The sequence below is a fragment of the Gigantopelta aegis genome, chromosome 6 (assembly GCF_016097555.1).
Source record: "Gigantopelta aegis isolate Gae_Host chromosome 6, Gae_host_genome, whole genome shotgun sequence".
In the NCBI taxonomy this organism is placed as follows: Eukaryota; Metazoa; Mollusca; class Gastropoda; order Neomphalida; family Peltospiridae; genus Gigantopelta; species Gigantopelta aegis.
This window is the reverse complement of record NC_054704.1, coordinates 100,326,806-100,354,016: the sequence shown is the minus strand read 5'-3', so window position 1 is coordinate 100,354,016 and position 27,211 is coordinate 100,326,806. Positions and strand designations below refer to the sequence as shown.

At 38.1% G+C, this 27,211-nt stretch overlaps 1 protein-coding gene across 1 annotated transcript in view; it reads right to left on the bottom strand.

The window, feature by feature from the left end:
* LOC121374827 (gem-associated protein 5-like) overlaps window positions 1–27,211 on the bottom strand; it is a 174,101-nt gene that overhangs the window by 79,731 nt on the left and 67,159 nt on the right. Inside the window, exon 17 of the mRNA XM_041501938.1 lies at window positions 17,488–17,640. Coding sequence (XP_041357872.1) covers window positions 17,488–17,640 — 153 coding nt within the window. The remainder of the gene's footprint in view (window positions 1–17,487; window positions 17,641–27,211) is intronic.

Genomic DNA, 27,211 nt, shown 5'->3' with positions numbered 1-27,211 from the left:
TAAAGCCAGTGATAGCTTAAAGCAGAGTTGTCATGGTAGCTTAAAGCCAGAGTTATGTAGCTTAAATAAAAACATCTAGTTATGATAGCTCAGTTAAAGCCAGATGTTTCATGATAGCTTAAAGCCAGATGTCATGATAGCTTAAAGCCAGAGTTATGATAGCTAAAAGCCAGAGTCAAAACATAGCTTAAAACTCAGAGATATGGTAGCTTAAACATTCCAAACTAAATATATACCATGTAGTGCAGCATGTACCCAGCCCCCCCCCCCCCCCCCCCTGGTGCCAGCAAGGTAAAGTAGCCACTTAAATAAAAACATCTAGCTATTACCAACTCAGTTACAAGGACTGGGATGTTTCATGTGTGTTTAACTAAATGTTACCAGATGCCAACCCCCCCCCCCCCCCCCCCCCACACACACACAAGGTAAAGTAGCCACTTAAATAAAAACATCTAGCTATTACCAACTCAGTTACAAGGACTGGGATGTTTCATGTGTGTTTAACTAAATGTTACCAGATGCCAACCCTCCCCCCCCCCCCCACACACAAAAATTGAAGAAAAAAAGATAGAAAAAAGTGCTTACCTCAACAGTTTTTTTTTTTTTTTTTAAATTTAAAAGATGTCTGTCATGGCAGTGGAAAGCAATTTTTAACTGACCTCCGTGAATGTTGTTGTGTTTTCCTTCTTACCGTGTTTTCCCCATGTATAATGCGCACCAGTATATAATGTGCACCCCCCACTTTGAAAGCTATTCCAAGGAAAAAACCCCATGAATCACAATATAATGCGCACTGTTTTTTAACCCACAAAATCGATGGTGAATGCAAGATGTACCGTTCCCCCCCCCCCCCCCCCCCCCCCCCCCGTCACCAAAATTAACTAAAAGTGAAAACAGCAGTATATTCAAGAAACAAAACTTAAGTTAGGTACTTAAGTACATAGACCTACATATCGATTAAACACAGGCTAGTACTTGCGTACTTACATGTTACAGACTCACACATGCATAAACCAAAACAAAATTATATAGCCATACACTGTAAATGACTAATAAATAAATAAAAACAAAAATGTGCAAGATTTCTAAATTTATAGTAGCTGTGGCATATTTCCGGTTTGATGGAAATGGCCAAATTAAATTTTTGTGCACTTTTTGGCGAGGTATGGATACTTTTGTAGATTTATTTTGCATTTATTACAACCATGACAAGTGAAAAGTGATTTTCAAGAGGGTTTTGGCGTTTCGTTGTAATGAACACTGTCAATAACCTGTAAAGTACCGTAAACTACCAATCGATGATTTTTTCTATTGTTATGTATAGTGCGCACCCCCAGTTTTAACTTGTATTTTCTGAAAAAAAGTGCACATAATACATGGGAAAATACGGTATTGAATGTTATTAACACTGACTGCATAACAAATACAACTGTTTCCTATAAATTACAAATTGTTATAATTCACATTTTGACAATAATAAATAACTGATCACGCTCACGTAAATGCTATAAAAAAATGTATGGAAGTCATGTAAGACTCAATCAGGGAATAAAACAATTGCCAAACCGATTCTATAAAAGACATAAAGCGGATATAATGCTCCTGTAATAAACTAAATCAATGTTTTAACTCACACACCCACACCTCATATTGCTCGTTTCTATAACCTGTCCTTTTGGAAAATAGCAATCTTTAACTCACACACCCACACCTCATAATTGCTCGTTTCTATAACCTGTCCTTTTGGAAAATAGCAATCTTTAACTCACACACCCACACCTCATAATTGCTCATAAAATAGCTCTTTAACTCACACACCCACACCTCATAATTGCTCGTTTCTATAACCTGTCCTTTTGGAAAATAGCAATCTTTAACTCACACACCCACACCTCATAATTGCTCGTTTCTATAACCTGTCCTTTTGGAAAATAGCAATCTTTAACTCACACACCCACATACATTGCTCAAAAGTTTCTACCCTGTCCTTTTGGAAAATAGCATCATCATGCTCGTTTCTATAACCTGTCCTTTTGGAAAATAGCAATCTTTAACTCACACACCCACCCATACATACCTCAAAAGGCTAATTTCTATGACCAGCAATGATCAAGTCACACACCCACCCACAAGTAGCTCATAATGGCTCATTTCTATGACATGTCCCCTTGGAAAAATAGCAATCTGTCAATTGACATCTTCTTTAATTGTTCACAGGTGAGCTGTAATACACTTAATACTTGTCACTTAGTTACAACTACAATAACTGGTATTAGAGTACTTTCGCCCACACCCTACACTGCCTAGCTGTATTCATGTGGGAAAACACACTACACACACTGGCATCGGAGTTCGAATATCGCAATCTACTAATGCAACAGTTTATATATATTTAAAGTTAAATATAGAGTATAACAGCTAGTATTAGAGCTTTATATTTCTAAATATTTTTTTATTTTTTTTAGAAAGTAGGCTTCCTGTGGGAATACAAACTATATACTCTGTCATCTGAGCGCAAATCTCGCAATCTACTAACTCAGCATATTTGTATTTTTTTAAAGTTAAATATAGAGTAACAGTATCAGAGATTTATATTTCTAAATTTAAACAAAACAAAAAAAATTGTTTAGAAATTATGTTACAAAAAGCAGGACAAACTGTTAGTGACAAAATGACACCCAAGATGGATTTACTGTAAATGACATCAAGTGAATAAAGAAAATGCTCCATTAATCTGTCAGTGGAACCATAAAAAAACAGCTATCATCCAATTTCCCTTCTATTGAGCAGTGGATATGTATCGATATAAAACACAACATGAAAAGACTTTTATCATCATGCAATGTTAAGACAGACATAACTTCTTTGTACAGGTGCAATGTCCATGTAATAAATTATATTATAACACCGGCAGTGGATCAATTGAACAGACCTGTGTGTAGCTGTATGTCTACTGGAGGTTACCCACTTCTACACACTGCATGGTTCAAGATGAACAGAAGCCAGTGCTGTTGTAGATAACAGAAATAATGCAATCAAGCATCTTAAGTTAAGATAAAAGACTCGAGTAATGGACAAATTAACTAAACAGGATCACATGTCTACAAGATGTAGAGGCTATAATTACATTTAGCTCACTATCATTATATACTACTCAAAAGAATTTAAGGGTCAAAAATTTATAACCAAATAAGTTTCAGAGTGTATTAGATTGATGATGTAAACTACACCAAAAATTTAATTTATTGTTCCATATTTACAAAAAAACCCACAAATAAACGTCACTGTATACAAGAAAGTCACATGACATGCTGTCAAAGTTGAAGGTTGTCAAACATGGATTTTACACATTAAAACATTTGTTTAATAGTGTGTGAATCCACCCCTGACGCGAATACACTCGACACATCGTTGCCTCATGCTGTTGATCAGACGTCTGAAGAACTCTTGGGGAATGGCCTGCCATTCTGCCATAAGAAGTTGACCCAGATCATGAAGGTTGGCCGGAGGGGCATGGTTATCCCGAACTCTCCTGCCTAATTCGTCCCAGGCGTTCTCTATTGGGGCCAAGTCAGGCGAATATGCTGGCCAATCCATCCTGGCGATACCTTGTTGTCTGAGAAAGTCCGTTACCACCCTGGCGCGGTGGGGTCTGGCATTGTCATCCTGCAGAACTGCCCCGCCGCCAATCTGCTGAAGGCCTGGGAGAACCAACGGCCGGATAATCTCATTCAGATAGCAGATTCCATTCAGATTGCCATCCACCACATAGAGGGGGGTCTTGTGGTGGATAGAGATGCCGCCCCACACCATGACGCTGCCACCACCGAACCGGTGACGTTGTCCAACGTTAACGTCAGCGAAGCGCTCCCCAGGACGCCTGTAGACACGAACCCGACCGTCGTTGAACTGGAGACTAAACCTGGACTCATCAGAGAACATCACTCGACCCCACTGAACACGTTGCCACCGCAGATGAAGCATGCACCAGTGACGTCTGGCCGTTCTGTGACGTGGTAGGAGTGGTGGTCGAACAGCCTGGCGACGGCAGCGTAGATTATTGGCTCTCAGATGATTGCGTATGGTTTGATCACACTCGAGTTCCAGTCGCAGTCCGCAGATTGTCACGTAATCGGCGTGCAGTGGTTGTGCGTTGACGTAGAGCCATATTGGTGATGTAGCGGTCCTCTCTATTTGTAGTGCTTCGGGGTCTTCCCGAACGTGGACGATTTCGAACAGAATTTGTTGCTTGGTACCGTTGCCACAGTCGGCCAACGACACTCTGACTGACACCAAGTCTCAGAGCAACATTTCTTTGCGTATTGCCATCCTGAAGCCAAGCAATAGCCCTTCCTCGATCTTCGATAGTCAGTTGACGTCGTACCATTGTCGAATTTGGAGTGTGCACCGTACACGAACGCAAGCTCCAATATATGGAAATTCAGCATTGGGAACATGGCATACACATGCAAAGTGTGCAAATGAAGCGCTTTGTGAAAAAGCAAGTTATGGGCACTTAGCAGACCTTTCGCTTTCGCCCTAATTTACGTGCAAATGTAAGCATGTTTTCGCCATTAGAACTAGTCGACAGTGTCAATGACATTGGATTTTAATTCATTTATGGGTTGCTTAGACCCACTTTCGTCAAAATGGAACAATACCATGCGTGACATTATGGTCTAGCTAATATAATTGACATTCAGAAAATAATGTCGAAAATATCGTCCGACCCTTAAATTCTTTTGAGTAGTATATTATATTAAATACATGTAGCAGGTTGTCTACAGTCCAATGGTAAAATGCATGCCCATAGCCTGATCAATCTATAGTCCTTCCCACTGGGAACACCTTTTTTCATACTATGGAATTTACTACAAGTTGTTTATTTCTGAGTCAACTGTTTTCTAAATTGCACAGAGAAATAGTATTTCTTTGTTTTTTCCAAAACACTTTTACTTGTCTTCTTACGGCAAACCAAACTGAAATTATGTACAAAAATTATTTTTGTAGGAGGATGGGACGGACTATAGGAGGATGGGACGGTCTGTAGGATCGATCCCCACCAGTTAGTCAATGCATTGGGTCATTTCTCATTTCAGTCAGTGCTTCACAACTGGTATAACAACGATACCACTGATTTATTTATTATCAGCTACTGGCTATCAAACATTTGATAATTCTGACATACAGACTATGACCTGCTATATGTTCCCATTAGCAACAAGGGGTCTTTTATATGTATTTTCTCAGACAGGACAGCACATACCACAACCTATAATAAAACCAATCATGAGGCATTGCATGGTTGGTATGGGGAAAAGATCCAGTCAGAAGGAAGGAAATATTTTATTTAACAACTTACTCAACACATTTCATTTTCAGTTATATGGCGTCAGACACTGGGTTACGTTCCACCCCGACCCAATCAGAAAGTGGCTCCACCAAGGGGGTTTCATCATAGGACTGAAGCGTCTCCAACCAAAGAGATACAACTGGTTGTCAGTTATATATGGCGACAAACACTGGGTTACATCCCACCCCAACCCAATCAGAAAGTGGGTCCACCAAGGGGGTTTCATCATAGGACTGAAGCGTCTCCAACCAAAGAGATACAACTGGTTGTCAGTTATATATGGCGACAAACACTGGGTTACATCCCACCCCAACCCAATCAGAAAGTGGGTCCACCAAGGGGGTTTCATCATAGGACTGAAGCGTCTCCAACCAAAGAGATACAACTGGTTGTCAGTTATATATGGCGACAAACACTGGGTTACATCCCACCCCAACCCAATCAGAAAGTGGCTCCACCAAGGGGGTTTCATCATAGGACTGAAGCGTCTCCAACCAAAGAGATACAACTGGTTGTCAGTTATATATGGCGACAAACACTGGGTTACATCCCACCCCAACCCAATCAGAAAGTGGGTCCACCAAGGGGGTTTCATCATAGGACTGAAGCGTGTCCAACCAAAGAGATACAACTGGTTGTCAGTTATATATGGCGACAAACACTGGGTTACATCCCACCCCAACCCAATCAGAAAGTGGGTCCACCAAGGGGGTTTCATCATAGGACTGAAGCGTCTCCAACCAAAGAGATACAACTGGTTGTCAGTTATATATGGCGACAAACACTGGGTTACATCCCACCCCAACCCAATCAGAAAGTGGGTCCACCAAGGGGGTTTCATCATATGACTGAAGTGTGTCCAACCAAAGAGATACAACTGGTTGTCAGTAATGTGGCTACCTGGTCACTCAGACAATGAAGTTGTATACTTATATCTTGAGGCTTTCCAATATCTTAGACAGACATGAGTGTTTGATTATATGCATATACCATATTTGTTGAATTTTTTATTTTTTTTAAAACATATATCCAAACACTAGATCAATGCCAGAATGAAAACACAAAATTGGCTTACAAGACCCAATCATCATTTTAAATACTATTTGTCCCACTTTTATTTGTGGTCAGAACATGACACATCTGTCTTTGAATTAACACTGATCTACAACATATATCTGCAACCTGTACGTCAAGGGCAACATGCAGGTACCTACACACACTTAACAACCCCCTAAACTAAGAAGAAAAATTATGCATACATGTATTAAATGACCATGCATTAAAAATTCATCCAAACACACCACCCACAATATACATGTACCTGTACTCATGCAAGATTTCAGAAATAGATTTTACAACTGGTCAGGTCAGGTCATAGGTTTTAACATTCAGAGCAAGCTGTTGTAGAGCACAGGTGTCGGCCCATTTTGGCTCCTCCGCCCCAGGCAGGAAAGAATTTGGGGTGGGTGGGAGGATGGATCACCCATGCTGGCAAGTGCAAGAGAGCACCGACAGCCCAGCCACGGTCAGTAGCGGGCGGGGGAACTTGTGGTGCTTTAGAACTTTATAAAACACTGGTATATATCCACTGCACATAATTACTACTTTCCATACACATTATCATGGAGTGTGCTACAAAAAACAGCTTGTTCTGAATGTATACATTAAAACCAACTTTCCATACACATTATCATGAAGTGTGCTACAAAAAACAGCTTGTTCTGAATGTATACATTAAAACCAACTTTCCATACACATTATCATGAAGTGTGCTACAAAAAACAGCTTGTTCTGAATGTATACATTAAAACCAACATTCCATACACATTATCATGAAGTGTGCTACAAAAAACAGCTTGTTCTGAATGTATACATTAAAACCAACTTTCCATACACATTATCATGAAGTGTGCTACAAAAAACAGCTTGTTCTGAATGTATACATTAAAACCAACATTCCATACACATTATCATGAAGTGTGCTACAAAAAACAGCTTGTTCTGAATGTATACATTAAAACCAACATTCCATACACATTATCATGGTATACAGATGGTGATACCTCGGTGTAAGTACCGCACAGTTTTAGGAGCGATCAAGGTATGCCATTAGACAGAATGTATGCAGCTCAGTTATTTATGATATATGCTGTCACTACAGGGGGTTCCAGCATAAACTAGAACAATCACCCCAAAACATAGAGGAAAACAAATGTCACTTCCCCTCCTATATCTATTTCCCCTTCCCTCGCTTTCTCCTTTCCCTTCCTCCTCTCTTCTTCCCTTCCCTTTATCTGTCTCTGTCCATTCATCTGTCTATCTTACTCTCTTTTTACTCACTCACCATTTCTATCTCACTCACTTTTTCACTCACTCACTTTTTCACTCACTCACTTTTCACTCTCACTCACACTCCTTCCTCTCTTACTCACTTTTCGCTCACTCATGCTCTCACTCACTCACTCACTCACTCACTCACTCACTCACTCACTCACTCACTCACTCACTCACTCACTCACTCACTCACTCACTCACTCACTCACTCACTCACTCAGGGGTTTTAATATATTTCCAAATTAATATACCAAGCTGTATATATAGCCATATATAAAAAACAAAATGCCTGCACTTCTACAGCCAATGTTGACTAAAAGAAATTTGGCACCTCCTGAAAATAATACCATGTTTTGATAGGACTCCCTGGAACCAAAATCAATAGAAATTTCCCTTCACAGAGACGAACTACAGTTGTGTGAAGTTTCACTTGCTAAAAATATTCTCATAGTTCTGTATATATACAGCGGTATACGTTGCCATGTACTTTCTCCACACATAGATTCAACACACATCCAGGAATATGAATGTAATCATTGTGGTGCTTTTGAAAAAAATAAAAACTGAAATTAAGGATATCAATAAAATGGAGTAAACATTTTTTAAATGTTTTTAAAAAGAAAGTTTAGTAACCTAAAAAAACAAAAAGATGGTAGTGAACACAACATATCTTTCAAATAATGTGTTTATCCAAAACAAAATGTAAGTTATAAGAACTTTTGTTTACTTAATTGTCATGTCCCCAATATATTTACCAATGTTTTTATTATACCAACACATGAGATGAAAATGCAACACCAACTACAAGACAGAGACATATAAGACAAAGACAGACAGACACAGATAGATAGATAGATAGATAGAGAGAGAGAGAGAGAGAGGGAGGAGAGAAGAGAGTGAGTGAGTTAGAGAGTGGGGTGGAAGAGAGAGGGGGAGGAAGAGAGGAGAGAGACAGACACACACACACACACAGAGAGAGAGAGAGATCGAGAGAGAGAGAGAGAGAGAGATCGAGAGAGAGAGACAGACAGACAGACAGACAGACAGACAGACAGTCTGTAAATGATCAATGATCAACATCTGACATGATCCCACTGCCATGAAAATATTTTCCCTTCACTTTTTTCCCTTTAAATTTACATGTAGAAGTATTTCAATCATTTAGAAAATGCTCAAAAGGTATTTAATACCTCAGCCAGCACATTTTTAACTACTGGTACATGAACACAGCTATTTGGTGAGCAACATATATACATGTATCAGGTGGCCAGAAAAAAAACCCTACTCAATGTGGTATTGAATTAGAAAAGCATATGGGGATTGTAACTTTAGTATTTCACTCATGAGTATATGGATATTTGCCATGTTCTGAGAAAATTTAGGCCCATAAGTCAAACATTGTTAAAACAGCAACAGATTCAAAACTGTAAGTGAAAACAATGCGACACTCATTTCAATTTCTGCCCTCTTGTCTGGCGTTTATTATTTTAAATGTACAATTTTGAATATGTAGATATTTTAACAAGATATGACCCCATGCAAGACCTTAAAGGGACAACACACTCAACACATTTTATTTACGGTTATATGGCGTCAGACATATGGTTAAGGACCACACAGATTTTGAGAGGAACCCCGCTGTAGCCACTACATGGGCTACTCTTTCCGATTAGAAGCAAGGGATCTTTTATTTGCGCTTCCCACAGGCAGGATAGCACAAATCATGGCTTTTGTTGAACCAGTTATGGATCACTGGTCGGTGCAAGTGGTTTACACCTACCCACTGAGCCTTGTGGAGCACTCACTCAGGGTTTGGAGTCGGTATCTGGATTAAAAATCCCATGCCTCGACTGGAATCCGAACCCAGTACCTACCAGCCTGTAGACCGATGGCCTAACTCAGTGTTAATTTTCACGGGTTGAAACTACGGTCTGTCCCTTTAAAGGTAGACTAAACTCCAACAAGAGCCTTACGTGTTGGAAAGATGCATACCCGGACCACCAACACATACTGACATTTTAAAGGTAGACTAAACTCCAACAAGAGCCTTACGTGTTGGAAAGATGCATACCCGGACCACCAACACATACTGACATTTTAAAGGTAGACTAAACACCAACATGAGCCTTACGTGTTGGAAAGATGCATACCCGGACCACCAACACATACTGACATTTTAAAGGTAGACTAAACTCCAACAAGAGCCTTACGTGTTAGAAAGATGCATACCCGGACCACCAACACATACTGACACTTTAAAGGTAGACTAAACTCCAACAAGAGCCTTACGTGTTGGAAAGATGCATACCCGGATCACCAACACATACTGACACTTTAAAGGTAGACTAAACTCCAACAAGAGCCTTACGTGTTGGAAAGATGCATACCCGGACCACCAACACATACTGACACTTTAAAGGTAGACTAAACTCCAACAAGAGCCTTACGTGTTGGAAAGATGCATACCCGGACCACCAACACATACTGACACTTTAAAGGTAGACTAAACTCCAACAAGAGCCTTGTGTGTTGGAAAGATGCATACCCGGACCACCAACACATACTGACACTTTAAAGGTAGACTAAACTCCAACAAGAGCCTTACGTGTTGGAAAGATGCATACCCGGACCACCAACACATACTACCCGGACCACCAACACATACTGACACTTTAAAGGTAGACTAAACTCCAACAAGAGCCTTATGTGTTGGAAAGATGCATACCCGGACCACCAAAACATACTGACATTTTAACAAATGAAAAACGCGTAATTTTAGAATTAGTAAAAAAACATGATTATTCCTGCTAACTGGGGGCAGCTATTTTGTTTTGTTTTTGTGACGTCCGGTGGTATAGCTTGGGGCGAAGTGACGTCAGCTCAGGTCCAACTTCTCTATTATGCACAGTGTAAACAAATGCTCTAATTTACGACAAGGCGCTTCGCTTTCATCAACCTGACTTGTAAAACAACATAAATGACTTGATAGTATAATAAACTATTTAACTAAATATATTTCAATTTGCATCAATATAACGAAATGGAGTTATAGTATTTTTTTATTTTAAAAAATCCAAAGAAAAAATGCATATTATTAGGCCTATTGGTATGCTATGTTTGAGCAAAAACAACCACTCACAATACCCAAGTGATAATTCTCTTTTCTCTGGGACTACGTAATTGGTCAGTTTTGTGATTTTAGATGGGAAAGTCTACTTAATCAAGGGTTTTACAGAATTACTTACAGTAATAAAGCTGGTGAAGTCCATTATGATTTGAGGTTATCACACAATACCCTGTGATCTTAATAAAAGAGGCACGTCTTTTTGGTGTGTCTAGACAGTGTCTAGGTACCGTCTAAATATACACCTGCCAATCAAGAACCACAGGTACAGGCCACGGAAAGAAAAGAAAAGACCAATTAACCAAGAAAACACTCCGACTATTATTTCAGTACATGGGTTAATTTATATACAAAATATAATACAGTTATTTCAACACTTTGACAATGGTGGTTTATTTTGTATTGAAAAATAAACCACATAACACGTTGCTGTGTTACTGGGATGATTATTATTACAGAACATTGCGATGCATCCGCAAAAATCAGGTATGTTTTGTTTCTTCAGTTCGAAGACTAATTCCTGACGTGACACGTTGGGTATTACGTAACCACCAGCTCGCCAGAAGGCGTATTCACTGGGATGGTACAAAATGGCTGCGCCCGTTATATATAATAGCTGTCACATTTAACCGTTTTATTAATTAACTATACGATTATACTTGTTGATATTAAGCAATAATGTGCATTATGTATCGTTGAATATGCACACCAGTCCAAAAGCCTTGCTTTAGCATTCCTTTAAGGTGGTAAATTATATCTATATAGTAATGGCCATGAAATATAAAATGTTAGTCCTCATACTTTTAAAATATTTCCATAATTCAGTAGGGTTAACAGGTTTTGTTTTTGTTTTTTGGGGGGGGGGGGGGGGGGGGTTGTTTGGGGTTTTTTTTTTTTTGTGGGTTTTTTTTTTGGGGGGGGGGGGGGGCACCTAATATACACTGATTAAGAAATAAGGGAACATGATATCTGAGACAAAATTTAATTCACTACTGAAATAGTACAAGAGTAGTTATGTGTGTATAAAATACAAAGCTGTACTATAGGAATGATAGTCATACTATGGGACTGACTGCCAGTAACACGATTAACGTCCTCATACCACATGGGGATGAATTAAAGTTTTGGTTGCAGTCAATATATTTGCTATTACTATTTATGGCTTCCTTTAATTCTTTCCATCAGTATGGTTACTGAACACTTGGATTTAAAACCAGATTCATGTACGAAAACAACCTTGGACAAAAAATCTTTAAAAATGTGCAGGACCGGAAAAGAACGCGACATAATTGTGGGCGTTTCATCGATAAACAACAACAGGAAGCGTTTTTCTGGTGGTACCAAAATGTTGAATTCTGGAGATTTTTCCTCTCTGGAAATGTAGAATACCGAACCCATTGCCAACATACATGTAGCTAGGTTACTTCTACCAAACAGCAGTAAGAGCTCTTTTATGTGCATACACTGGACAAAACAGAACAAGTTTTATATACTAGTTACAGAGACAAAGAATGAAACTAATGTTTTATTTAACGATGCACTCAACACATTTTATTTATGGTTATACTTAATTCATGGGCTACTCTTTTTTGATTAGCTGGAAGGGATCTTTTATATGCACCATGCCACAGACAAGGTAATACATACCACAGCCTTTGTTACACCAGTTGTGGAGCACTGGCTGGAATGAGAAATAGCCCAATGGGCCCACCGACGGGGATCGATCCCAGAACGACTGTGCATCGAGCGAGCGCTTTACCACTATGCTGTCCCGCCCCACAACACATTTAAATTACAGTTATATGGCATCAGACATACATGTATGGTTAATGAGCACAATGATGAGAGAGAAAACCTGCTGTCGCTACTCCATGGGCTACTCTTTTATTTTAATTACATGTACATATAGCAGCAAGGAATCTTTTATATGTACTAACCCAGAGACAGGATAGCGTATACCATAGCATTAGTTATACCTGTTGTGGAGCACTGGCTGGAATGAGAAATAGCTCAATGGGTCCGCGGATGAGGATTGATCCCAGACCGGCCACATATCAGGCAAGTGCTTTACCACTGCTCTATCACTGGGCCACGTCAGTAGTAGGACAGCATGGTAATGATGGCAGGGTTTTATTTCTAACAATTGACTTCATGCCGATGGCTTTCACTTTAGGAATTTTAGCGTCATTTTACCAAAAATTTGAATTTTCAGTTTCATTTGAAAACATTTTCAAGTTAGAATTTAAAAGAGTAATACATATATACTTGTAATTTATTAAAATTAATATATCTATTTTGAGTTATGAAACATTTTGTGTGAGGGGTGTTTGTCAAGTGTTACATTTTCAAAATATATCTTTTTATAATTAAAAAAAAAAGAGAGGATTTTTTTACATTCAGATTGGGACTTTTTTAGTTCAAAAGTTGGAATAAAAAATTACATAGCCTTTGGAGAATGGTGAGGAATGATGCCGAATGGTGAGGAATGATGCCGATTGGTGAGGAATGATGCCGAATGGTGAGGAATGATGCCGAATGGTGAGGAATGATGCCGAATGGTGAGGAATGATGCCGAATGGTGAGGAATGATGCCGATTCTCGGAGTCTGGTGAGGAATGATGCTGAATGGTGAGGAATGATGCAGAATGGTGAGGAATGATGCCGAATGGTGAGGAATGATGCCGAATGGTGAGGAATGATGCCGAATGGTGAGGAATGATGCCGATTCTCGGAGTCTGGTGAGGAATGATGCTGAATGGTGAGGAATGATGCAGAATGGTGAGGAATGATGCCGAATGATGCTGAATGGTGAGGAATGATGCTGAATGGTGAGGAATGATGCTGAATGGTGAGGAATGATGCTGAATGATGCTGAATGGTGAGGAATGATGCCGAATGGTGAGGAATGATGCTGAATGGTGAAGAATGATGCTGATTCTCGGAGTCTGCAAATGTAGGTGATAAAATGGCACGGCTAGTTCAGAATCAACAGATAATTAATACTTGAAATTCTTTCGTCAAATTAAAATAAAATTCGCCAATTGTGAATTTTTAAAACAATTTGCCGAGTGGCAGAGCTAGTCCTGGATGGGGAATGAAGAAAACCAAAACATGGGTCCACCACTAGCGCATCAATCGTACAACAAACTGCGGCTCAACCTATCATTCTACAGCACTGTAAACCACATTACCCAGCAAGTCTTAACTCGACACCACTGCAGACTTCATAATGTCGGTTATTGTCTACAATGGCCATTGTAAACTCCTAATTATGTGGTCAACTTTGATGAAAACATTAAACACGGAAATAACATACAAGAGATAAACCATTTAATCACGGGCACGATCTCCCACATCTTGCCCATATAAAGCATATTAAGTCCACATTGTGCCAACATGAAGTATATTACTTTATGTACGTATTATCAGATTACCCATTTCCGTGATGGTATTTCCAAATTTACTCACAATCACTGAACATAATTATTCATGAAGTAAAACTGAGCAATCACAAATCAATATTTGTCATTTACATTTCATTATGAAGTTTCTGTGACGATATTTTCTATTAACTTACATTAGTAGTGAATACAAAATTCTTTACAAAAATCACAGAAAGGATGCCTCAACTTTGGTATTTAGCTTATAAGTCTTTACAAGTTGGAACCAACAAAAAATGAAAAGAAAAGAAAAAAAATTATAGAAAGATAAAAGTATGATAGACAAAGATTCTGACAGATAAGGCGGAACTGACAGTGTAAAAAGTAACAAGGAAAGTGTATTTATCAAATATAGAGAAGGCTTTTTCAAAGACTGAACAATTTAAAAAAACAAATTTGTACCAGCTTTTTCATTTCCTGCTGGCAGCTAGCTAAATTGCTGCATACATGTACTTAGAAACTGCCAACTCGGCCACCTACATTTTGCTTTCCTGTTTTTTAAAGGGATTATTCTGGGTTTGCTGTCATTTGTAACATGAGTCTAACTAATAGATTCTTTTTCACATCTAAATTTATATATTAAGCACATTTTCTGGTCGGCATAATGTTTGCACAGCCTTTCAGATTTCATTTTACTTAATAAAACATATTTTTGGGGTACATAGGAAATTGTTCGGAGTTAAAATCCAGTTGAGTTATATGTTGATGGTACTACAAACATTTAGATGACAACTAGGAAGAATATTTTAAAATATTAGGTAACAAGAACACAATGAATGAATGAATGGATGGATGGATGGATGGATGGATGGATGAAAGGGCGGGCGGGTGTGTGGGTGGATGGATTGACAGACGAAAAAATTAATGAATGAATATTTTAACAGTACCCCAGCATGAAAAATAGCTATTGGGTGTCAACCTATGGTAAATACAAAAATGAATGACTGAATGAATGGTTTAACAGTACACCAGCAATACATCGTCTATTAGGTGTAAATATATGAATGAATGAATGAATGACTGAATGAATGGTTTAACAGTACACCAGCAATACATCGGCTATTAGGTGTAAATATATGAATGAATGAATGAATGACTGAATGAATGGTTTAACAGTACACCAGCAATACATCGGCTATTAGGTGTAAATATATGAATGACTGAATGACTGAATGAATGGTTTAACAGTACACCAGCAATACATCGGCTATTAGGTGTAAATAAATGAGTAACTAGAATACAAGCTAAAATTAAAATTCTCATGATATTTATCCAGTATAATACAGAAACACCTTGATAATTTGCATAAATGTCAGGAAATCCACCTTACAGGCAACCCAAAATACAGAACAGACTCTTCACTAATGTGTTCAATAACTGGGATATTCCACGTCTCGAACTTGGTGGTCATTACTTAATACAGTGTGTTCAACATAATGTCAATTTGTTACACTGGTCATAAAAAAGTGGGGAAATCTCACAGATCCTCTGAGGACACCTGATCCTGTGACCCACTGCTCCTCAGGCAAGCACTTCACCTTGAGCTATATATATCCTGCTTTAATTGTTCCGGGTAAAAATATTATGACATATAAACAAGCATTTTGATAGTACTTCGAAAGCAATATAAAGGCCCCTGAAAATTGCTTGCACAAATCTATTTTTTGTTCACGCAAAATGTCGAGCACCATTTACAGGAATATAATGGGTTACACAAAATGTCAAGCACCATTTACAGGAATATAACGGGTTACACAAAATGTCAAGCACCATTTACAGGAATATAACGGGTTACACAAAATGTCGAGCACCATTTACAGGAATATAATGGGTTACACAAAAAGGAAATGGGTTACATGGATTTAGCTCTGCGTAACCGATAAATGGGTCACCAGATTCTCAAATCTCAGAGGCCTGAGTATATGTCCCTACCAAGCTAACAAATTTTCTTCTCTCCTAAATACAAGGGCCATAACTCTGTAAAACAAATAAGTAAAATCCCATGAAAGTCAAACTTGGTCTTTAAGTTTACATGATGAAGATATACACAAAATGTCAGCTTAATATTTTTAGGCACTGCGAAAAAAGTCGGGAGAATTATGTAAGAGACAGAGAAAGAGATAAATGAACAGACAATGGACAGACCGATATGCAGAGAGAGGGAGACAAACCTATAGTCCAAAGCTTGTATTTAACGGCAGTCATATGCGGCAAATTGCTATAATGAACTAGTCATGTGCCTCAATGGCCTCAAAATTAAACATGGTCTCAAGCTGAAACTGCCTGTGCCTTATTTTGCATGCTATTAACTGGTCATTGTACTCAAATGGAGGGCGGGATGTAGCCCAGTGGTAAAGTGTTCGCTTGATGCATGGTCGGTCTAGGATCGATCTCCGTCGGTGGACCCATTGGGCTATTTCTCATTCCAGCCAGTGCTACACAACTGATGTAACAATGGCCGTGGTATGTACTATCCTGTCTGTGGAATGGTGCATATAAAAAATCCCTTGCTGCTAATCGAAAAGAATAGCCCATGAAGTGGGGACAGCGGGTTTCCTCTCTCAATATCTGTGTGGTCCTTAACCATATGTCTGATACCATATAACCATAAATAAAATGTGTTGAGTGCATTGTTAAATAAAACATTCCCTTCCCGCTTTATACTCAAATGTGACTCCTAAAAGTTGTTTTATTACAAAAACATGGAAACCCCTCACACTGCTTCATTTTGAATAGGTGCTGCTGTATTGTATTAAAACACTTGGAAGTTTGCCTTGTGCTGCTATCTGGCTTTAATGCCCTAAAACAAATCTCCATTAGTCTAGGCTAAATGGCCTTGACCTATAATTTGCCAAATTCGAGACCTGATAGTCTCCTCTAGTTGGACTGGTATAAGTTTTTAAAAAGTTTGTTTTGTTTAACGACACCACTAGAGCACATTGATTTATTAATCAATAATTGGATGTAAAAAATTTGATAATTTGACATAGTCTTAGAGAGGAAACCTGCTACATTTTTTTTTATTAGTAGCAAGGGATCTTTTATATGCACCATCCCATAGTCAGGATAGCACATACCATGGCCTTTGATGTACCAGTCGTGGTGCACTGACTGGAGAGAGAAATATACCAATGGGCCCACCGACGGGGATCGATCCCAAACTAAGCGCGCATCAGCGAGCGTTCTACCACTGGGCTACGTCCCGCCCCGATCGGTACAAAGGGTTAATGACTTACCACACTGAATCTTCGTCAACAGTAGCAAGTCTTCGAGGACACCAAGCTTCCCACGATTCTCCTTCGTTGCTGTGGCTGGAAACACCGACTTGGGCCGATCTTTCTTCCTCTTCAACTGTGTCGCAAACCCACCGGACTGACGACTGTTGCCATCTAAACACAATGACAAATTACACATCAGTGACATTATATTCAATTGTGTAACTAAATTCCATCAAGGCTTTATTTAAAACAACGACCCACTGTTTATACACTGCTAATGCATGATGTTTACCTTATAACTTACTGTGTATCACTTACCACGGTCAGCGGTAAAGAGTAGTGGTACTATAGACAAATTAAGCACCTGACAGTAATCAAGGAAGCACAGTCATGACCTTGGACTTTTGTCTTGTGTAGATATCCGAGTTTGAATATTTTAAGTTTTGTTCTTCTGACTGGTTTATACATGAAATCAACTCCTGCAATTGCCCATAGTCTAACATCAATACCATGGAGATTGCCATGCAGTCTAACATTAATACCATGTAGATTACCATGCAGTCTAACATCAATACCATGTAGGTTGCCATGCAGTCTAACATCAATACCATGTAGATTGCCATGCAGTCTAACATCAATACCATGGAGATTGCCATGCAGTCTAACATCAATACCATGTAGCTTGCCATGCAGTCTAACATCAATACCATGTAGATTGCCATGTAGTCTAACATTAATACCATGGAGATTGCCACACAGTCTAACATCAATACCATGGAGATTGCCATGTAGTCTAACATTAATACCATGTAGATTGCTATGTAGTCTAACATCAATATCATGTAGATTGCCATGCAGTCTAACATCAATACCATGGAGATTGCCATGTAGTCTAACATTAATACCATGGAGATTGCCATGTAGTCTAACATTAATACCATGGAGATTGCCATGCAGTCTAACATCAATACCATGGAGATTGCCATGTAGTCTAACATTAATACCATGGAGATTGCCATGTAGTCTAACATTAATACCATGGAGATTGCCATGTAGTCTAACATTTTCCATGACACTTTTTTTGCTGTGGACTATTATTTCCATGGTATGGTTTTTGCCATAAATATTTTCTTAATTGCATGGATTATGAAACAAACTGTATATATGACAGATTAGACAATAACTGAAATAAGATTACCAACTGTAGTCCAGAGCTAAATTCTGGGCCTATCTAAATCCAGTTGTAATAATAGCCATATGCTAGCTACCCATCACATAGCTGCATTATAAAATGTGATGAGGTATTGTTAAACAAATACTCTGTCCCTTCTGCACATTTCTGCTTACAGAGATCGCCCTAGGGAACGATTCTGGAATCATGCTATACTACTGAACTTAGCCTTGTTTAAGGGCTTTGGCAAAAACCACATTGTCTGTGATATCTCAGAATTAAAATCATTACAACATCAATAATTAAGGGACGAATTAAGGGAACGAACGAAATGACAATCTTTTAAAGACTGTTTTATTGTGTTTTTTCTCTGAGCCCTCACTGTTCACCACCCATATTTCTTCCTTGAAAGCTGGCAACAACATAAAACATACAAGTTGCATAAAACTGCAATGCAAGTAAGACTTGAAGTTCGCAAGGGACTGCATGATTCCTACATGTTGGCTGTTCTATATCTGCCCGCACCATGTCAGTTACAACGCAAACTGTATTTTTGCTCAGACGAAATCGCATTCGAAAACACTCATCAGACAAATGGTCAAATGGATTTGTCATGATCTCTGAAAACACGCTCTTGTCTCATTGCACGGTTGTAGTTGATATCCTGAACACGTTGAAGATGTTGTAGTTGTCGGAGTATGTCTATGTTTCATGTCCCAAAATGTTGAAGCGACTTAGTCCAAACACGTGATTGAGTTAGATGTACTTCTTCATTGTTTTAACTAAAACGTGTTTTAGGATACTTTAAAACATGTTTTAACATTAAAATACTTTATAAATATAGATGTAAAAACATGTTTTAGTAGCAGTGCTTTAAAGTTAAAACATATCTGTAAACATTGATTTTTCTTAAAACACTGTTTTATCTTTTTGAAACACGTTTTTACGTTAAAACACCTTTATAAATATGGGCCTAAGTCTGTAAATTAAGCTATGTTTGTTTATTCCAAAACGATTCATAAACACTTCACCTATATACCAACTCATTTTATCATATGCAAAACATAAAATGTAACAAGTGAACCATTACTATAAAGTATTTCAATAGAATTGTGAAGAAAAAAAGGAGTCATGATGTACATCATCATAAAACATGAGTTATGACATCAGGCATATTTAGAAATCATCTAGGCATTTGGTCAGACAAATTTATCTAGCACACTGCAAAACCTAGCTAATTCAGTCCAGTGGACAAGAATAAATTATCTGGACTTGCTTCTTCGTAAATTATTTGGATGGAGAAGTGACTTCTCTCTGATTGTCAGTGTGGCATGAACCCTGCTGCATGTATACCAAGTAACTGAACCTTCAACAACAGACTACAATTATTTCTTTATCCAGCAATCATAATAAAGTCATTGAAATTGATAGCACAGATAAGTGCAGCCATGTAACTAATTGTGTGGTTAAAAGCCATGTCATTTTGCAGCACACCACCAGATAGAGTGAAAGGCTGGGAGCCTGGAGCACATCTCTGTGATTCCAGGCATCCTGATGGACATGAAGACAAGGAATCACTGACAGAATCACTAACTCTGATGCAAATTGACCACCTTAATTGTAATACTCCAAAAGTCTATTAAAACAAAATATCCACACATGTACAAAGGCATAATATACAGTTAAGATTATGTACATGTATCTATGAACATACAGGGACGAATTTACACAGCCTGTTTAAGTCTTACATACATTTACTATGCTTAAACACCTGTTTAAGTCTTACACACTTGTAACTACATACATTTACTGTGCTTAAACATCTGTTTATGTCGAATTTACAAAACCTGTTTTTCTTAAACGCAGGTCTTGTAATTATTAGATTCATTTGTATAAAACAGAAAACAGCAGGGAATACTTTGTTCAATACTACTGTGTCACAATTCACGGCCTTTGATGTACCAGTCATGGTGTACTTGCTGGAGTGAGAAATAGCCCAATGGGCCCACTAACGGGGATCGATCTCCAACCGACTGCACATCAAGCGAGTGCTTTGCCACTGGGCTACGTCTCGCCCCAAAGAATGGGTCCAATGAAGGGAATTGAACCTCACACCAAGGCACCTCGTACCAAGGCACCTCAGGTAAGATCTCTGAGATGCCATCCATCCCCTATTTCAGGGATCACGACACAATTGGGAAATGGTTATAAATTAGTGGGTACAGTTGATACATGTAACCAACTTTCAAAGGGATAAGCAACTGCCGTTAATCATAATTTCAGAAACAAAAATAAATGCTACATTAACAGGCAGGTTAACATTTTACTCTTTGAAAATGAGGCCAATCATAAACCAGTGTTGGAACAGATCAAACAAGACGATATTTGTTTTCAGAATGGCCTTGACCACAGTATTCATTTAAGTACGTTGTTTACTAGTAAGTGAACTATTTTTATCATATTTGATTTTTAAGGAACAGATTAGTGATGAGCCGTTTAGCCTGGCAGCCTGATGATCAGTTATTGATTAAGTTTGGATATGCAACCCAATCCAAACAATTTATGAATTTATAAATGAATTATCAGCTCGGCTATCTATAGCTGACCATGATTTCCATTTGCCATATGCAGACTGAAATTGTTTTAATTGGTTTTATTAGTACATGATTGTCAACTAATCTGTTGTTATCCATCTCAGGTTTCCAGTATGCAATTATAAAACAGTTTTATAACATTCTGATATCATCTGTGCCCGAGGTACATGGCACCAGGTAATCATCCCCCAACTGGGGTTATATTCTTGTGAGACACACTCATAATCACATGTAATGTGGGAAACTCAGTGTAAGGTCCACTCTCCATTAAAGCAATTTCGTTAGTTCATTGATAGAGTGCATATGCACAGTACCTTTCATATGTATGCATTTCCGCATTGATCAATGATCGATCTTTCCACATGTGAGTTTTCAGTGTGGTAACATCATCATGCAAAGTGTTTCTTTATTGGGTCACAGCCATCAGGCATCTTTGGAGGGGGGGGGGGGGGGGGGGAGGAGTCAGGCTAAATTAACATGGTCTCCATGTGTCAAGGAAGCTTCCCACAAAATGTGGTTGGAATTAGTCAAGTAGTTTTGGAGAAAAATGTGTTAACATGTGGGATGATAAATGACACATGATGATGGACAAAAACAGATTGCAATAGGTCACTGAGCCTCCAGCTCGATGGACAAAAACAGATTGCAATAGGTCACTGAGCCTCCAGCTCGATGGACAAAAACAGATTGCAATAGGTCACTGAGCCTCCAGCTCGTACGTGTGACCTACAAACAAAAGGCCTACAGTACAGTACTAATAATGCAGCTATAAGGCTGATCCAACAGAAAATTTCTGATCTGACAAATAAATCTGTGTATTAAAAATATACTCCAACTATTAAAACTGAACAAAACCAAGAGAAAAAGAAAAAAAAGTAATTAAAAGAAAAAAGTAATAACAATAAATAATAATAATAATAATTAACAATAACAATAACAATAATAAACTAATAATAAACTAATAATAATAATATTAATAATAAAGTGAAACCTCTCAAAACCAAATCCTCTGTAAAATGGAATTCCATCAAAATGGATATTTTTCAGTCTGTTTTTAAATATCACTACAAAAACAGAACCACCTAAACCGGATACCTCTTTATACTGGAGGTTTTACTTGGTCCCCTGTGTGTCCAGTTTACAGGAGTTGCACTGTACATGTAATATGTTTAATAATAATAATAATAAAAAAAAAAAAAAAATACCTTGTTGGGAAAAATATCAAAGGTGATCAATGTTTCCTGATCTGACTGATTCCCAAACAAGATACCTCCCACACACCACCGATAACCAGTGTAAATAAGCTGAACACGCGGCTATGTCATCCGATACAGAAAACGGAAATATGAAATCTCTTATGCAATATCGTAAAACATTACCAGCACATTTGTACATTTTAATATGTATGGGGGATGTAAAAAAAAAAAATTATAAATCAATAATTTCCCCACAAGTTAGACGAAAAATTATTTTGACTCCATGTCACCAAGTAGATTATGCCCCAGGTCAAATGTAATATAAATTATTGTCCATTACTGCATGCTAATAAAATCTGGTGAGTCAATCCAATTAAATAAGACAGACTGCAGTCAGTCATTAAAAGCATTCTACTTAACGAGAGCAAGTCCACTTAATAAGGCTGGCTCAGATCAGGCGATTAAATACACTCATATCAGACTTGTATATCAGAATCAGATGGCTGAAATCAGAAAAAAATACACTCGGGTCAAAGATTGGGAAAATCACGTAAAATGTGCACACTAAAAATCACAAACACGTCAGGTCGACTGTGATCTGTGTTGGATGGTCAAAACCAGTTCTGTCACATCGCACAAGTTCAACATGTTGAACTCTTGGGACAGATGATTTTATGATTTCCCTCGTAACAACATCGCAAGAGCACTCAGGTCTCACTGGATCGGTGCCAAGTCTGTTACACACGATCATGGCACAATTGCAGTGTGATGCAGAAAAGTCAGTCAGTGACTGATCTGAGTAATTGCAAGGTTGACCTGACCTAGGCTTTAAAGGCATACTGTCACAGATTTAAGGACCTTATTTTTCTAAAAATGGATAATAAATAAAAATTACATTAATTGTTGGAAACCAAATCTAGCTATCGCATCACCTTAACTGAACCATGATGGAGTGAAATTCATGTCATCCCTCTCGGCAATTTTAGTTTTTGAATTATGGACCATTGCCATAATTCAATTATTTTTACAAAATGTCATTAATAAATGGAGCATAGTGGTTATAAAGATGGTTGAATAAAGTACATTTAGGGACAAATCAAATTATTTTTGTTCAGGTAATACTTTGTTAGACCATTAAATAGTGGTCTGTGACAATATGCCTTTAAAGGGAATACTATCACACTCAGTGCCACTATATTTGGCAGTAGTAGACTTGTTAACTAGCAGAATGACAGTGGTGTGATGTCACTAATGATAGGTTTAGCACTGAAACCTACACAGTGACATAACAAAATACCATCCATCTATATAGGCTATAGCTATAGTTTGCTTTTAGTTTTCAAAACCTGTTTTACATATATAATTTTTTTGTGTGTCAATATAGGGAAAAAAAGAAAGCAGTTTTGGCAAACAGAGATGATGTTTTGTGAAATTAAATAAAATTCTATCAAAAATTATATGATTTAAGGAGACTGGTGTACTTCCATGTTAGTCCTAAAATAGACGGCAATCACAGGACTGTCATTTTGGTTTCATATTTAATAAAATATCACATATCTTCAACCCCTGCAATTTCCCGCGGCAATCGGCAATGTCGTAGAGATTGCTGTGGAGTTTTTCGTTCTCTGCAGCATTTTGTTGTCAAGATGTATTTTTTCCTTATTGTTAAAAATAAAATATACTTTGTGAACTGAAAACAGATTAAAATTCAACATTGAATTCTGTTGACTGTTCATAGCACATGCATTACAGTGACCACTGGATTGTGTGTGTGTGGTGTGTGTGTGGTGTGTGTGTGTATGTGTGTGTGTGTGTGTGTGTGGGGGGGGGGGGGGTGACAGCTTATACACTGTTGAACCATGGCTGTGGTGCATTACGGGTGTTTTATTTTTAGTAAAATGTTCAACATACACTCCTACAAGTCACCTAATGTGTTATGGTTGGCCTGATGAGATATTCCTAGATAGACATATATAGAGAGAGATCGTTCCGATAGTTTAATAAAACAAAATCTGTCATTTATATTGGCAAAATATGCTACCCTTTTCTGATGCTGAGTAGCCTAATAAAAAAAAAAAATAAAAAAAAATAATAATAAACTTGATGACAGATTTTCTAACAGAAATTATGCCATTATTAATTAATTTATTTTTTTAATTCTATATCGCATTAAATAATATATATTCTGACACTTTGATGTAATATATAAGATAATGTAATATTTTTTAATCTACGGTTAACTGTAATCAGGTATACGGTTATAAGGACAACACAGATAACGAGGTATGAAACCCTCCATTGCTACTCCGTGGGCTACTCTTTTCAATTAACAGCCTTTGTTATGCCAGTTGTAGAGCTCTTGCTGGAATGATAAATAGACCAACAGGCCCACTGATGGGGACTGATCCCAGAGTCATTGTGCATCAGGTGAGTATTTTATCACTGGGCCACCTACCCCTCCCAACAGGATCAATACGAAGCTCAGTTGGTGGTACAGTGCTTATTGAAGTGCAATGACCGACTATATGATCAAATACACTGTGATACAGTGCTTATTGAAGTGCAATGACCGACTATATGATCAAATACACTGTGATACAGTGCTTATTGAAGTGCAATGACCCGACTATATGATCAAATACACTGTGATACAGTGCTTATTGAAGTGCAATGACCCGGCTATATGATCATATACACTGTGATACAGTGCTTATTGAAGTGCAATGGTCTTGCTTATTGAAGTGCAATGGTCTGGCTATATGATCAAATACACTGTGATACAGTGCTTATTGAAGTGCAATGGTCTGGCTATATGATCAAATACACTGTGATACAGTGCTTATTGAAGTGCAATGGCCCCACTATATGATCAAATACACTGTGATACAGTGCTTATTGAAGTGCAATGGTCTTGCTTATTGAAGTGCAATGGTCTGGCTATATGATCAAATACACTGTGGTACAGTGCTTATTGAAGTGCAATGGTCTGGCTATATGATCAAATACACTGTGGTACAGTGCATATTGAAGTGCAATGGTCTGGCTATATGATCAAATACACTGTGGTACAGTGCTTACTGAAGTGCAATGGTCTGGCTATATGATCAAATACACTGTGATTTTAAGTGGCCTGAAACGCGATTTCCTCGCATCTGAGTAACAAAATAGCTATATTAACGTATGTTTTTGGTATTGTCATACTGTTTTTGTTATCTTCAAAATTGGGAAATAAGTGCATTTTTGTGTAATTCCACTCTAGTGTATGCTATAGTTAAAAAAACAAAAAAACAATTGACCCCAAAAACAGGGGGGGGGGGGGGGGGGGGGGCCGGGCCCCTTGGGCCCCCCACTAAATCCACGCCTGGTGATACAGTGCTTATTGAAGTGCAATGGCCCGACTATATTATCAAATACACTGTGATACAGTGCTTATTGAAGTGCAATGACCCGACTATATGATCAAATACACTGTGATACAGTGCTTATTGAAGTGCAATGGCCCGACTATATGATCACCTACACTGTGATACAGTGCTTATTGAAGTGCAATGGCCCGACTATATGATCAAATACACTGTGATACAGTGCTTATTGAAGTGCAATGGTCTGGCTATATGATCAAATACACTGTGATACAGTGCTTATTGTAGTGCAATGGTCTGGCTATATGATCAAATACACTGTGATACAGTGCTTATTGAAGTGCAATGGTCTGGCTATATGATAAAATACACTGTGATACAGTGCTTATTGAAGTGCAATGACCCGACTATATGATCACCTACACTGTGATACAGTGCTTATTGAAGTGCAATGACCCGACTATATGATCAAATACACTGTGATACAGTGCTTATTGAAGTGCAACGGCCCGACTATATGATCACATACACTGCGATACAGTGCTTATTGAAGTGCAATGGCCCCACTATATGATCAAATACACTGTGATACAGTGTTCACTTAAGTGCAATGACCCAACTATATGATCACATACACTGTGATACAGTGCTTATTGAAGTGCAATGGCCCGACTATATGATCACATACACTGTGATACAGTGCTTATTGAAGTGAAATGGCCCCACTATATGAACAAATACACTGTGATACAATCAGTCATGGGGCACTCATTGGGATCCAGCGTTTAAACTGTCATTCGCCCAATTGCCAAATGCAATTTAAAGATGTCAGAACCATTTTGTCAAAAAGCTAAATTCAAAAACTGTGTATATCATTTGTAGATGAATAGCTACATGTAATTAAAAAAACAAGCATTCTGAGAGTACCAGTAAGGCAATATATGTTATCTCTTAATTTCATGGGCCGTAACTTTGTAAGAAAGAGGTAAATCACCATGAAAGTCATACTTCATCTGTAACAGTACATGATTATACAAAATTTCAGATTAATATCTTAAGGCATTGTGAAAAAAGGTTCAAAAAACTAATTTTCATCTCTCCTAAGTTCAAGGGCCAAAATTGTAAGAAAACTTGGTAAATTGCCATGAAAGTCAAAACAGATCTGAACATGATAAAGCTATACACATAATTTATACACATAATTTTAGCTCAGTATCTCAAGTTGTTGTTGGAAAAAGGTTTGGAAAACAATGTAAGATCTATAGACAGACACTGGATGGTATGTGAAAACCCTAGTCAAAGAAGTGGTCCACTGAGGGGGTTTGATCCTACAACCACTTGACTTTAAACAAGCACTATACTGGTACTAGATCCTACCACCCACCACCCACCACACAACTTCAGAGATCCTTGTATATT